Source organism: Phodopus roborovskii, unplaced genomic scaffold, assembly GCF_943737965.1.
Source record: "Phodopus roborovskii unplaced genomic scaffold, PHOROB, whole genome shotgun sequence".
Classification (NCBI taxonomy): Eukaryota; Metazoa; Chordata; class Mammalia; order Rodentia; family Cricetidae; genus Phodopus; species Phodopus roborovskii.
Window position 1 is genome coordinate 18,004,216 of NW_026126459.1, and position 16,334 is coordinate 18,020,549.

General features: G+C 37.0%; 1 protein-coding gene across 1 annotated transcript in view; it reads right to left on the bottom strand.

Annotated features, from left to right (window-relative positions):
* Adamts20 (ADAM metallopeptidase with thrombospondin type 1 motif 20) overlaps positions 1-16,334 on the bottom strand; it is a 132,045-nt gene that overhangs the window by 95,243 nt on the left and 20,468 nt on the right. The window contains exon 4 of the mRNA XM_051189727.1: positions 4,718-4,956. Coding sequence (XP_051045684.1) covers positions 4,718-4,956 — 239 coding nt within the window. The remainder of the gene's footprint in view (positions 1-4,717; positions 4,957-16,334) is intronic.

The following is a 16,334-nucleotide window of genomic DNA, read 5'->3' on the forward strand; positions in this document are numbered from 1 at the left end:
AACAATGCTCTAGCTGCCATCACTTTGGGTTAATTAATAATACATATGCAAATGATATCTTAACTTGATGCTGTCACCTCAAGAATAAAAGATATAAGAAAGCAAATAATGGACTATTTCTACCTGTTTAACATACTAATTTCATTAAATGTATTATACCATAACTGTGTTTGTCATCTGTAATATTAACAACAAGCATGTTTGAGATCACTTAGAAACCACTAAGTTATTTTCATAATGTAATATGGCATACTAACAAATAAATTAGATGATACTATTTCCTTATTAAATTATTGAAAAGAACATTTCTTGTTCTGGATGGGTAAGATTCAATAATTTTCTGTCAAATTTTATATATATATATATACATATATATATATATTTACTTAACTTAGTTATTTTATCATTTACAAGTAGAATTCAACACACATACACACACACACACATACACACACACACATACACACAAACCCTTGTTATTACCTTGCAATATGCCATCACATATTTCAAATCAAACACTGTTTTTAATTCTTCCTAAATTACTATAATCAAAACAATATTAATAAGTAGTGTTTGAAAATGCAGTTCCTGTCTTCTAAGATGCATAGAAAGACTATTTTTGTAAGTTGACTTTGTACCCTGCCACTTTGCTGAAAATGTCAACTGCATCTAGTAGTCTTCTGGTGAAAAAATTTAGGGTCTCATATACAATATTGTATCACCTGCAAATAGGGATAATTTGATTTCATTTATAATTTCACCCCTTTAATATCCTCCTCTTGCCTTATTGTTCCAACTTGTGCTTCCTATAATATATAGGAAAAGAACAGGGATGGTGAACATTCCTTTCTGGTTCCTTGTTTTAATGGGGCTGCTTCAAGTTTTTCTCCCTTTAGGATAATGTTGGCTGTGTGTGTGTGTGTGTGTGTGTGTGTGTGTGTGTGTGTGTGTGTGTGTGTGTGTGTGTTATGTAGCCTTCATCTTACTGAGGTATTTTCCCTCCAGCCCTATTCACTGTACGATTTTTATCATAAGATTATGTTGGATTTAGTCAAAGGTTTTTTTCTGCATTTCTTGAGATGGTGATGTGATTTTCATCTTTAACTCCACTTATGTTTTATGGATTTATGCATGTTAAACCAACCCAACCCAACTTGATCATGGTGGATGATCTTCTTGATTCATGTCTGTACTCAGTTTACTGTCAGTTTGTTGATGATTGTTTGCATCTATGGTCATCAAGAATATCAGTCTGTAGGAAGAAGGGTGTGTGTGTGCATGTGTGTTTACCAAGTTTAGATGCTAGAGAAATACTGGTTTAGTAGACCAAGTTTTGAGTGTTCCTTATGTTCCTATTATTTTCAAGAGTTTAATAGGATTGACTGTAGATCTTCTTTGAAAGTCTGGCAGAATTCTGCCATGAACCTACCTTGGCTTAGACTTTTCTAGTTAGAAGGCTTTTTATTTCCCTCCTCCTTGGTTGTAGGTCTGTTTAGGCTGCTTTAACTTTGGTAGTTTTGGATCAACCAGTAAGTTAATCTATTCCTTTTATATTGTTCAACGTCATAGAATACAAGATTTTAGAACATAGACACATTCCCATTTACAATAGCATCAAAGTCAATAAAACTAAGCAATAAGGTGAAAGACCTCTACAGAGAAAACTTCACATTTTTGAAGAGATCGAAAACAACTTTAGAAAATGGAAAGACATCCCAATTTCATAAATTGGTAGGGTTAATATTGTGAAAATGACCACTGTATCAAAAGCAATGTAGAGATGCAATGAAATCCCAATCAAAATACCCACAACATTCTTCCCAAAACTAGGGAAGAATCCTAAAATCCACATGGAACCAGAAAAGACCTCAAATAAGCAAAGCAACTTTGCAGGGGAAAATATCAGAGGGATTGCTACTCCAGACTTCAAGATATACTATAGAGCAACAGTAATTCAAGCAACATGATATGGAAACAAAACATGAAGAACAACAAAATAAAACCTTAGATTCGAAATGAGTACCCATAACTACAGCCATCTGGTTATTTGACAAGGGGTTACAGGGAAAACTGGATCCACAAACAGAAGAAAAAAATTCAACTATCATTCTATCATTCTGCACAAAAATTATATCCAAGTAGACAAAAACCTCAATTTGAAACCTGAAACACTAAAACTGCTAGCAGAAAACATAGGAAGTACCATATAAAATATGGGTGTAGGAAGGGAGTTTCTGAATAGGGCTCTATTTCCAGAGAAACTTAGGTGAACAATCTATACCTGGGATCTTACCAAGCAAAAGTCTTCTATACAGCTAAGGAAATAGTCAATCATGATGAATCCCACAGAACAGGAAAGAATCTTTGCCAACTATACATGTGACAGAATATTAATATCCAGAATATACAAAGAACTCAGAAACAAAGAGTCAAGGAAACAAATGTTTCCATTAAAAAGTGGTTTACAGCTCTAAACAGAGGGTTCTCAATAGGAGAAAGAAAAATAGCTATGAAGTACCTCAAACACTGTTCATCATCCTTATGAATTGGAGATATTAAAATCATAACAACTTTGAGATTTCATCATAAAAATAATCTCTTTACAGCAAAGAGATAAAAGAAAACCACAACTAGACATGATGCAGAGATCAATAGTTCATGGTTAGCCCAGCCCAGTGGATAAATCTACATCACAGCTCCTCCATGTACAGCTCAAAGAACATAGCAGAAGAAATACAGAACAATTGTTAAGAACCAGAATGTTAAAATGTCTGCTGTGAAACAGTCTGTCCTAAAAGTGGCTGTATACAGAAGACCAGAACAGCTGCACTATCAATGGACATTTCCCATAGAAGTGGGAAAATGTGTGGGGTGCCACCCCTAGACTAAGAACTATAGCAACTGTTAATTACTGGGGAGCAGGAAAATGAGCCTCAAGGCATGGTTCCCTTATTGGCTCTCCATGCAGAGTGGACATCCTTGAAACAATAAACAGATAAACAACAAAAATAGACTCAGTAGATACACACACACACACACACACACACACACACACACACACACACACACAGACATACACTCACACAGAGATACATATAACCAAGAAAAAGTGTATACACTATACACTTGAGAATGGGGAACATAGGAATCATTGGAGTTAGCTCAGAGAGGTTGGAAGGCCAGACAGGGCAAGGGAGTGATGTGGCTCCATTTCAATTAAAAATATTAAAAATTAAAATAAAAATAAAAATAAGTTAGGAAAAACTAGGTACAACTCACTAGCTCCCTCTTCAGCTGGAGACCCCTGTGGATACTTAGTGGAGACAGTTCTCTATATCTCTAGAGCTATTTTGAAAATGGACTTTAAAGAGATAAAACATGCTGACTGGATCTGATAACCTCTATACCATAATTTTCATTAGAACACCCATGGCCACAGATACACACAAATAATTATTTTGGATTCAGAAGTTAAAAAAAAATACCATCAGTATATTCTTATGTTCATAATCACTGTCTCTGTTTTAGATCAGTTCAAATACATGAATGAGTGTTTAACACAATTTCTAAAATTAGTTTTGGATCATCTTTTTTTATCATAATGTAGTGCATTCACAGGAATTATTATTCTATTTTAACTCCATGTTCATCATTTCAGTAACTTTACTGAGTACCCAGTTCACACTGGGTTAGGCAACATCTAATCTGATACAATTGCAAGAACTTTAGACAATGTGTCACACAGAAGGAAATGGGATTTTAGTATTTTCAAATCACAGTAACTTTAACTAGAGAATTCCCTCTAAGGAAACGGGCAATGTCACACAGAGGTGTCTTCAACAAGTCTTTGAACAACACAGGCCTCAATTCCATCCATGCAGAGGCACTTCCAGACACTAAGTATGTCCCTAATAATGCTGGGACACTCGGGGAAGGGTGACATGGTTGAGCTAATGCATGTGCATGTATGTGTACATGTGCAAGCAGAGAGTTGACATGTCTCTTCACAGTACAAGACCTGTAGATACCAGAATCACCAATGTTCAGCAGAGAGTCTTAACACCAAAGCAAAGAATATTGTAGTTCACATCTCCCAAGAAAGCTCTGCTTGCAATGTGTCTATAACTTAAAAAAATGATTGCTAAACTTCTGATTAAGGGGATACAGTACTAGCGAAAGACACGCTCTTCCCTCCATGACAACAGATGGAGGTTTTAATGTTGAGATCCCAAGATCAATTATACAAGAATATTCTCTGTCAGTAGAGGGCAGAAGCCATTAACATAGAGAACACTTCAAGGCTTCTCTGTGAGATTTTCAAGTGTAAAAGCTGCCAGAGTTAACCAGATGAAATTCTGGCTTTAATGAAAACATACCCTGCTCATGTCGAAAGTTTAGAAAAACATGTTTAAATAATATATGAAAAAAATCAAAATGGAATGTTTTAGATGATGTAAGAATGCCATTAAATTGATACTAAAGGGATAGTTCAGCATTTAGATGGTACAGCTGTTAAAGGATAGGCCCACAACCAAAAATATAAGAATACCTGATGCTCTTTTAGAGGACACAGTTCAATACCCAGGTCAGGTAGCTCAGGACCACCTCAGGGGATCTACCTCTTCTGGCTTCTAAGGGCACCCACACACATAGAGGGTACATACAAAATAATAAACATACAATAAATCTTTAAAAAGAATCCTATCATGGTACTTACAATTGACATTAGGGTCAGCACATAGTGCTGCAAATTCTGCCCATGATGATGAACCATCTTAGCATCAGCTGTGACCATGACCTCCACATATCTTGGGTATGATAAAAAACGCTTATTCCTGGAATGTAACTGACTCCTTTCGCCTTCCAATCCGAACACCACTTCCTTCTTTACATGAATGTCTCCAGTCACGTTGCTGAAGTTAAGAGAGGGCAAAGCAGTTCTCTTCGATTGATTTTCTGGGAAGGAGGATAAAATAACACAATGTAAAGTCATTAAACTGGGAATGACTGATATAGTGCCCAAAGCTGAGCAGCCACAACACAATATCTGCACTGAGTGACACCACCATGGGCACTGCTGTCCATAATAAGTGGTTGACAATGTTCATATCTTCAGAGCTATATGAGCAATACTGACTATAAGCTTTATTTCAATAGATATGGTTATTAAAATATTTATTTACCAGTGAGTGGGAGGTAAGTATGAAGAAAGTCCTGCTTCTCTCAATAGGTAAGTGGGTTCTTAAGTCACTGCTAGGATTTAGTCTCAATGTATAGCAGTCACATGTTGTCTGTGACATTTCATAAAATAGAGAAGAAAACAAACTTGCATTGTACAATGTATGAAAGAAGCACAAATCCCCCTTTAAAAAAAAAAAAAGTCCCAACAGGCAGCAACTCAAACCAGAAAAATCAACTTTTGATTTAAAAAAAAATGAAGATGACAATATAACATTCTTGTGGTTTTCATTGTTTGCTTATACAGAAAATGATTAAGTACTGTGATCAAAGGAACTACTTTTAAGCACTATGTAAAAAAAATCAGCATTTAAATATTTGAGTATTTGTGCTAATGCAAAAGGCTCATGAATGACTGTGTGTGCTATTTTTCCTTCATATTTTCCTTCTCTTCTCTTTCCTACTTTTACTTCCTGTTAACTTTCCTGAAATTGAGGGGTGGTTGTACTTTCAACAGAAAAATGGACCACAGGAGTCAGTTAAAAAGAAATTAAAACTTCTGAGTCATTTATAAACCAAATAACCAATAATCAACAATATTTTGCTGCACTATAACTACATATATATATATATATCAATGAAATAATTTACTTCATTTAAATATAAATGGAGTCATATGGGGATAGCAGACAAGGAAAGCCATTAAGCATTGTTTCCATTATCTTCAACATCTGTCTTTTGTATTACTGTGTCCTCAGGTGTGAAAACTGCTCTGTTATTTTTCCTTGGGGTTACTAATCCACTGATTATCAGCGAACAATTGCTGTCCTGAAGAAGAGCCCAGATAAACTGATATGTATAAATCTCTGGCAACTCTGAAAGGCTGAAGGTTTGCGTTTTAATCTATTTGTCCCACTGCTTCTAAGCATTTATACACACAAAAAATCATTTAGGAAGCAAGGCATACACAGCACCTCATAATGCTTACAGACTAGAGAAGGAGACAGAAACACAAAACTAAGGATAAAATTTTAGGTTCTTTAAGTGTCTCAATAATAATTCAGCCAAGTGACAAATTATTCTGCCTACCGGGCTGGTTAACATTCAGAAATTGGTAATGCCAGGCATTGACCTAACTTCTGTGAAAAGCCATCTGACAAGTTAGATGAGAATCCACCCCAGGGACTGTAATCTTGTAACTCAGCAACATACACTGAATCACATGAGGTCTTCATAGCAGGGACAGAGACAAAGGGAATAGACTAGGGACCCTGCAAATGTCCCTCTCTTATACTACCAAGTGATCCTCAACAAGGTAGCCAAGACCACTCAATGTACAAGATGAACTAAAAATCAAGACCTAAGAGAAGCGCAGAAACTGTGAAACTCTCAGAAGGAAATGTGGGGACATTTTTTATGACTTTTGATTTGCAACAAGTCCTTGAATTTGATACCAGGAGCAAAATGAAGAATGATACAGCTGGAGAATTAGGACCATGTCACACAGAAATCTTGAAAAGTAAGCAAAGAAGCACAGCCCTTATCTTATAATTAAATCTGACAGCCATATGTAAACTAAAAGATGCTGTGACGTTTGGCTAATCACCAACACAAATACTGATATGTAACAATGGGTTTCAAGTCTAGACACTGGCTCCAGAGTGAGCATTTTCAACTAATACAGGATGTTGTGGGTCAACAAAGTGTTAAGGAAAAGTGGAAGAACATCATAACTTATCAACTGACATTATATTATTCATACATATCTCAGTTTACTTATATATTTATATATTTGAAATAATCATAAGAAAATATACAACTTTAGAAACAACTTATTCAAATCTACAAATTCATATTTGACTGGCTTGTGGTAGGAATGAATCTTGCCACTATAAGTGAAAGAAGTGAGAAAAGTTAAACGGCACACTTCTATGTAGCTAAAATTTAATACTAAGTGGGTAATTTTAAAAGACATGTGCATATAATAATGCTACATTTAAAAAGTAAAGGAGATTAGGAATTGCAAATTAGAGTAACATTTGCTTCAGATGCTGCAAGGAAGTGAACGGAATGTTGGGGAAGGAAGTGCAGTTATGTTCAAGCCTGTTAACGCTGTGCCTGCTCATAATCACAAATACGCAGAACATAATTAACATGTCCTTGGTAAATACATCAAAATGATTACCACTACATCAATCATTATGATCCCTGGCATAACTACCATATTCTGCTCTTTGCTAGTTAAAGCAGTAAGGTAATAAAATTGAACCCACAGTATGAGTTTTAAAGAAATGGTTTTCTGACTTTTAAAAATTTGATTTAACACATTAAAAAAAACTTGTCTAACTAAGATCCCAAAAGGTTCAATTTAAAGCTCTATTAAAGCTCTATAAATTACCTATCCTAACACAGAAATAAGTAGATAAGAGAAGGGAAACAACCAGAAGGAACCAACTGAGCAGGGAAACAGAAGCAACAACCCGAGCTTTTGCATAGAAAGATGCCTCTCAGACATTCAAAGGAGGAATTTCAGTGGTATTTAAATCTTGATTCCATTATTTGGATTTTTTACCAAAATATACACAAAATAAAATGTATATACTGAGTCAAAATATATAAAAATACACATCCTAACTTTAACCATATGGCATAAGAGAACAATAGAAAAAGGATTAAATTACCTTAATATCTCAGTGTAAATGATTATAAGTTTATGTTGTTATTATAATTTTAAGAAATAATATAGTATCTACTAAAATGACATTTATTAACATTTCACAAGCTAAAACACTACATTCCATTGTCTTTTCTAAATATTTATGTCCAATCAGCATGACTAACAATGATAGTGACTCTGTAAATACCTTACATAACTCAAAGCATATTTGCCACCAACACAGTGACACATATCTGTAATACCAGCACTCAAATGACAGGGCAGAAGGATTAGGAGTTCAAGGTCATCTTCAGTTGCATAGCAAATCTGAGAACAGCCTGGGCTACATGAGAAGCAACCTCCAAACACCAAAGCATATTTTCCAATTCAACTACATCACTTCTATGCAGTGCTTCCATTTCCATTCCTGCTCTATCAAGTCAAAGACTAAACCTGAGTCTTGTCCTTTAGTAATAGTAAGTGTATTACAAAAGGAAACCCACTTAGATCAACCCTAACCACAAGATCACCAGGTCAAGCTAGAATATAAAGTCTTTAAAATTCTTGCCAGCAATAATGCCCCATAGTATAGTGTTATAATTCAAAGAGAACATTTAAGTTAATAGTTACAAGAATGTACATTGCTCAAAATTATGATCATACAATAATATATGATTAGAAGTCTACATTTCTACTTGAATATCTGACTGCTACCTCATGCTCATATTTTTCCTCCCCAGTTTTCAGCTTCTGGTGTCTACAAATGTCAGCAACAGCTTTCCAGTACCCACACAGCTTTTCAGTCTCCATTGCAAACCACCACTGGGATGCCTGCCCTGCTCACCTTCTAGGTTCTAGCCACTGCTACCTTTACTTGTCATTTCTCCTTCAAATGTTCCTCGCATTACTCTTGCTTTTAATTCTGCACTATTTTTATTCATTTTTAAATTAAATTATCATCATTCTTTCTTAAAACAGTCATGCTCCTAAATTCATTTAAGTATTTCTCACCTTAGAATTATTAGAATTAAGAATACAGAATTATATTTACAAAAGCCTCCCAAATGCTCTAACCATCTTTTAGTACCCGTATCTCCATCCATCTTTAAGTCCACTTCTTAAAAAATCGCTCTCACATTTCATCTTCACTCAAGACCAGGTAAATCCAAACATAGATTCTAAATTCTGTGTTCACCACTCAACAGTTTACCACTAAGTACCATCACCTCATCAAGTTGTGAATCCCCTAGTGATTGAGAACACTGCTGGGCAATGTGCTCTCCTAAGTTTAGTATTTGCTCACAGAGAGTAGGAAAAGATTAAGATAAAGAAAAGATAATAGAGGAGAAAGACGAAAGACAATGGGGTGTGCAATAAAGGAATAATCTAAAGGATAAGATAGAAGCACTTAGTGGGCTATGACTTCAGCATAAGGAAAATATTAATGAGATATGCAACAGCTCAAAGACAAACCCAGTGCCTGAGATGTTCCCAATATCAAGCCTAGTGGCTGCTATCTCTGAACAGGCTAATATATATTTGAAAAAAGAAAACTATTTCACAATTCTCCAAAGCACAGAAACATTAAGTGAGGACATAAAATTAAATTATGTTTAATCTAGTGTATCACTGTTGGATGCACCAAAGCTTAAAGAGTTGTAAGTGCTTTGAAATGAGGTATGACCATTTCAGAGATTATGTTACCATATTTCATCATGGTTGAAGTTGTATTCTGGATCTATTATATGCCCTATGTTTCTATGCTATTGAACTAATACTATCAATAACAATAATACCTATATTTACTGTGTCAGTTATTTCTCAAGTGCTAGTTCATGCCCCATACTTTTACCACTTTAGTATTTACAAGAGACTCTATGAAATAGGCACTGTTATTAGAATCAATTTATTAATGAGGGAAATTAGGAAGAGAAAGGCTAAGTGTACTTAATAAAATAAAAACCAGGTGCATTATTTTTTCACTTTTTTATTCATCTATTTAATTTATATCCCAGTCACAGTCTCCCTACCCCTCCCCTCCCCTCTTAGTCCCACCTCTCCATCTCCCCATCACCCACAAATCCCCTCCTCTTCTGTCTCCATCCAAGAAAAGGCAAGTCTCCTATGAGTATCAATCAAGCATGGTATATCAAGTTGCAGTAAGACTAAGCACCTCCCTATGTATTAAAGCTGGGCAAGGAGACCTGGTATGAAAAGCAGGGTCCTAAAACCTAGTAAAGAGTTAGAGACAACTTCTGTTCCCTCTTTTAAGAGTCCCCTAAGAGGACCAAGCTACACAACTGTGACATATATGCAGAGTGCTTAAGTCAGTCTCATGCAGGCTCCCTGGTTGTAGGTGCAGTCTCTGTGAGCTTCTATAAGCCCAGGTTAGTTAATTATGTGAGCCTTCCCATGGTATCCTTGACCCCTCTGGCTCCTATACTCCTTTCTTCTACTCCTCAGAAGGATCTGGAACTCCATCTAATATTTGGCTGTGGGTCTCTGCATCTGCCTCCTTCAGTGGCTGGATGATTCCTCTCTGATGAGGGCAAAGCACCAATCTGGTCACAAGAGATGGCCAGTTCAGGCTACTTATCCACGGTTGCTAGGAGTCAAAGCTGGGGTCCTCTCCATAGTCTCCTGGGAGATTCCCCTGTGCTGGTCATCCATTGGGTTATTATTTGTAAACCAAAGGAATTCCATAGAATAGAAATGCAAATATCTATAAATCTCTAAGATATCTCATTATTTCTCCAGAACATATTTAAAGAACTTGGATTATAGTTTGTGTATATATTTATTTATTTTTTTATTTTACATGTCCATCCCAGTTTCCTCTCCCTCACTCCTTCACTGCCTCCTTCTTACCCTCTCTGCCCCCTCGCATGCACCCTGACCACCCTCCCCTCCCATCCTCCCACCCCAATTCCTAGTTTGTATATTTTTAATGCTTAGTTTTGACCAGTTTCACAGATTAGCACATGGAAACCCATCTACTGATAATAAATATACAGAGGATTATGGACTTGCCTTTGTGAGATGATTACATCATCTGCCACTGCTGATGGGAGTGCAAACTTGTACAGCCATTTTGGAGATCAGTATGGTGGTTCCTCAGGAAAATGGGAATCAGTCTACCACAAGAGCCAGCATATACCCAAATGATCCACATCCATGCAACAAAGACATGTGTTCAACTATGTTCATAGAAGCATTATATTTGTAATAGCAAGAAAGTGGAAGCGACCTAGATGCCCCTCAACTGAAGAATGGATAACGATCTGGTACATTTACACAAAGGGATACTACTCAGCAGAAACAAAAACAAAACAAGCAAACAAAAAACAAGGGAATCTTGAAATTCACAGGCAAATGGATGGAACTTGAAGAAAGCATCCTCAGTGAGGTAATCCAGTCACAAAAAGAGGAACATGGCATGTACACACTCATATATGGATTTTAGACATAAAGCAAAGGATCACCAGCCTATAATTCGCACCACCAGAGAAACTAAGATAGAAAGAGGAACCTAAGAGATTCATACAAAATCCCTCACAAAAGGGGAAAAGGACAAGATCTCCTGAGCATATTGGAGGGGGGCAGTGAGTGGAGGGGGAGTTAGGAGAAAGAGAAAGGGAGGAGAGGAAAACATGTTGGGGAAGATTGAGTCAGGGGATGGATAGATGAGAACAAAAAAAATGGGATACCATAATAAATGGAACCATTATAGGTTTGAAGGGAAAAGTGACTCTAGAGAAATGTCCAGAGACATATGAGGATGACCTCAACTAACAATCTGAGCAACTGTGGAGAGGCTACCTTAATTGCCCTTCCCTGAAACCTTGGATCAGTTACTATTACTGGACAATTTTTAAGACTCACAAACATGTGACATGTTGAGTGAAATTTTCATAGCCAGCAACTGAATAGCATAACAATGAAATGAACTCAGATTTCCTCAAGATAAGCTTTAAAGCTGAATGCCACATTGCATGACTCTGCAAAAAGCCATTTGTTGCAACACAACAAATGAGGAGAATTTAGTACCAACATCACCATGAAAAATGTTGCTTCTTAGAGACTAAAAGAAAGAACTAGCTGGTCATGGCTATGAAAATACGGGTTCCCATCTTTCTTTCATTACAGAAACAGAGTTGAGCTAAGACACAGATATCAAAGTTGGCAGGTCTACTGAAGATAAATATTTGAGACCAACCAACTACTATTATTTTGTCCAGTGGCTCTATAAAAGCACCCTTAAAAATGAACAAGATCTCCCAAGCAAATTGGGAGCATGGGGGGAGGAGAGAGGGAGTTAGAAGGGAGAGGAGAGGAGAGATGGGCATAAGGGAGCAGGAAGATTGTGTCAGGGAAAGAATAGAGGAGAGCAAGAAAAGAGATACCATAATAGAGGGAGACATTATATGTTAAAAGAGAAACTTGGCACTGGGGAAATGTCCAGAGATCTACAAGGATGACCCTAACTAACAATTTAAGCAATACTGGAGAGGCTACCTTAAATGCCCTTCCCCAATAATGAGATTGATGACTGCCTTATATGCCATCCTAGAGCCTTCATCTAGTAGCTGATGGCCCACAACTAAACACTGAGCTGAACTCTTGGAATCCAGTTGCAGACAGGAAGGAGTGATGAGCAAAGTGGTCATTACCAGGCTAGAGAAACCCACAGAAACTGCTGACATCAACAAAGGGAGCTCATGGACTCCTGTCTGGTAGCTGGGAAACCAGCATAGGACAGGCCCAGAGTCCCTGAATGTGATGTTAGTTGGGAGGACTAGGCAGTCTATGGGGCCTCTGGTAATGGATCAGTATTTATCCCTAGTATAGGAATGAACTTTGGGAGCCCATTCCACATAGAATGATACTCTCTCAGCCTAGACACATGGGGGAGGACCTAGGCCCTGCTTCAAATGATATGACAGACTTTGAAGACTCCCCATGGAAAGCCTCACCCTCCCTTGGGAGCAGAAAGGGGGTGTGAATGGATGAGGGTTGGTGGGGGAAACAGGGGAGGACAGGAGGGAGCGTGCAGGAACTGGAATTGACTTGTAAAAAAAGCTTGTTTGAAATTAAAAAAGAAACTGGAAAAAAGAGCACCCTTAAGTATGTTTTCTCTGACTAAAGAAGCCTTCTTAAATCCACAGTTGACTTCTAAGTGGTGCTTTCCTAAGAATTTTCATTATGAACAGATATTGATTTTCATCAAGAACTATTCACTTGGTGCTACAGAACAGGCTTGACAGGAACACACTGCTTTTGCAGAGGACCAGGGTTCTGGTCCCAGCACCCACATCACACAGTCATTTCTGGGCTCCTCTGGCACCATAAACATATGTGGTACACATACATAGATTCAGTAAAAACTTTCATACATTAAATAAAATGAATAAACTATTTTAAATATTATTTCACTACAGAGATCCAGAGATATTTAATATAGGAAAAAATACATCATTTTAATATATCACATGAGGGAATTCAAGAGCATAAATTACATGTCACCTCAATAGATGCAAAAATTGCCTTTGACAAGCCCAACTAGCCTTTATTAAAAAATAACAAAAAAAAATTCTCGGGAGAACCAGGTTGTAGAGAACATACCCCAGCAATAATAAAGACTACATATTTCAAATCTACAGTAACCATCATGCTAAATGGAGATAACAGAAAAACATTCCTACTAAAATCAAGAACAATTCAAGGTAGTTCCCATTCCTATTAATATAGTGCTAGATTCCTCAGCTATAACAATAATAGAAGAAATAAAAGGAAAAACTAGGAAAGGAAGGAGTCAAAGTATCCTTATTTTCATGTCATAGTATCTTTAATAATATCTTAGGAATAGTTAGTGTTAAATTCCAATTGATAAACATTGGAATCTGTGCTTACTCTTCATGAGTTTCAGTAGCAGAAAACTAAAGCAAAGACTGAAAAGCATTCTAAATGAAACAGAAAAGAAGGTCAGGTGTGCAAAGAATTTAAAAGTCTTCTTAGCAACAGTTCTTCTTGCTCAGGAGATCTGATCATGAGCCAAAATAAGTTTTCATGGACAGGAACATTACAGATTTCCCAGCTACAAACAAGAGGAGTCAACTTGTATCAACCAATGCCTTCCTCTCAAGAGGCAGAGACCAACCAAGATGGCTGGATAGACTAGCCAGAATCGGTAATCTCCAGGTTCAGTGAGACTCATCATACGCATCAGGATTTCCAAGGGATAAATCATCCTTTCAAACTGCAGTATAGTTTGAACCAACTCTTATCTCTGTTGTCTTACTGAAGACTTTAAGACAATAGAAGTCCATGAATTTAGAAAAACTCAATCAAAAGCCATGTCAATCTCAGGTGTTTTCATCCTCCTTGTGCTCAACAAATGCAATATGCATGGGTCTAGTCCATTAAACATAGAAGTGTGGTTGACCAAGAACTTGGGTAAGGCTCACAGGATCCCACCTGCCCACTGAGGATGAATAGTAACAGATGTACAACGGAGCTCCAAAGCTTTGTTTCATTTCTATGAACACTCCAGGTTTCTTTCCCAGATGCATTTTATTTCTTTTGCTGTTGGCATTTGTGGGGTCTTTGTAAGAATTCAGGCAGTATGCTGGCCTGCCCCTATCATCTGGCAAAATGCACTCTGGCAGTACCCTGGTCAGCCCAGGGTTCCAGGATTTCTTAGTCTGCATGCAGGTGCTAAAGACACCTTTCAAAGACAGACTCCACTCACCCACCACCCACCCCGCTGCCCACTTACACTATCTTCTCTATCAGGCTCCTCTCTTTCCTGCTGTTCCCCTGGGGCAGACAGGACTTTTCCTGACTCTTCTGTCTTCTCTGTCTCTTTACTTCTTTTCTCTTTCCTCTCCCCTCTTCCCTTTCCAATAAAACTTCTCACTTAAGCTCTGTCTGTCTGGCATGTTTTCCCCCACCTCGGTCCCCTTGCCTGCCATGGAATCTGCCAAGGTCCCCTTCACACTTTATGGTAACAGCTTTTGTTTGATGTATACTCAATGTTTGCTTTTCTTTTTGTACAGCCTCCCTGCATAGACAGAATCATACCTACACCTTATCTATATGTTAGCCAATGAATTTCATTTATAAACCCACAGTGTGCATAGTGATCTCTGACCTTGGAAACAATTTAATTCATCAAGACCAGAGTTGAAATGAATTAAAATAATGGAAAAAAAGAAGTCAATTTTCATTTAATTAGGATGCATCATGTACTAAACCTGTAGCTCTCACCTCCTTGAGGAATTTTCTTGAAGGTTTAGCTGTTGGAATAGGGAAAGTTCTGAACAATGATGGGAAAGGACAAAAAAAACAGCCTTGTATAATATTTTACTATACTCAACTCTTCAGTTTTACTAATAAAGTGATGATCAGTGGCTAATATTTTATATCACTAACTGGTTGTCTTTGTTAAGAGCTTAAAATGTACATATTAATTGGGACTAAAATTGGAGGGATCTATTCATCCAGAATAGATACTGCATTTATGTTTTGATAAATATTGTGTAGAAATACATATTGTAATTAATAAAAAGCTAAATTATAGTTTTCCAGTTGCTTTCTGTTCATAATTTTTATCATATGTCTTCAATATGAAAAATCTTTTAAACCAAAGAACCTAGCTCTTTTTGGAGCATTCTCCTACTAATAATGAATGCTGAGTATAAATATGAAGGCTTGCATATCACTGTATGACACATTAGGCATTCAGAATGCCCTTTGGGGTTTTCTTCTTGCAAAGCCATAAAATGCATTAAACAAGCTGCTACTGAGTAGTCGATCAGATCTGGCGAAAACCACCTTCTATAGCTCCCCACTGTGAAGCTGCACACACATTTGTGTTCTCTTTGAAGCCATAAAAATTAAACCATTATGCTCATATTAGAAGCACAGGAAACGTTCCTGTTAAGTCAACAGATATAAAGTACATCCTTGGTCACAGCGGGGGTCACTACAGATGATAGTCTTCTAACAGAAAAGGTTAATTAAGCGCGAATTCCCAGAGAAAACCTTCAATGGCCTGCATATCACCACAGCATTCAGAACTACTGGTTGTGGACACCGACAACATCGAAGAAACCCTTTCTAACCCCATTCTTTTGTCTTGGCTTTGTATTTTGATGATAATTTGATGATATTTTGATGATATGCAGGTGCCTTTTCTCTATATGTTTTCTGTGCCATTGTGTAAATAATAAAGATCCATGCATACATGCGGAACCAACCTCACTTTTGTACAGAGTACATATTTTACCAGTAATACCTGCCTAGAAATCCATGACTCCTAGATCCTAATACATTACATATAGATAAAAGTATATATTTATAATCAGTAGCCTGAGTTTTATAAGCAAAAGAGGATGAAAATCAACTCATACATTGCTGGATCTAAAAAACAGCTTTGTAAAATAATATGGGATTACCTAGTTTCTGGGTGTACATCCTGAAAAAAACTGTCAGACAGAGA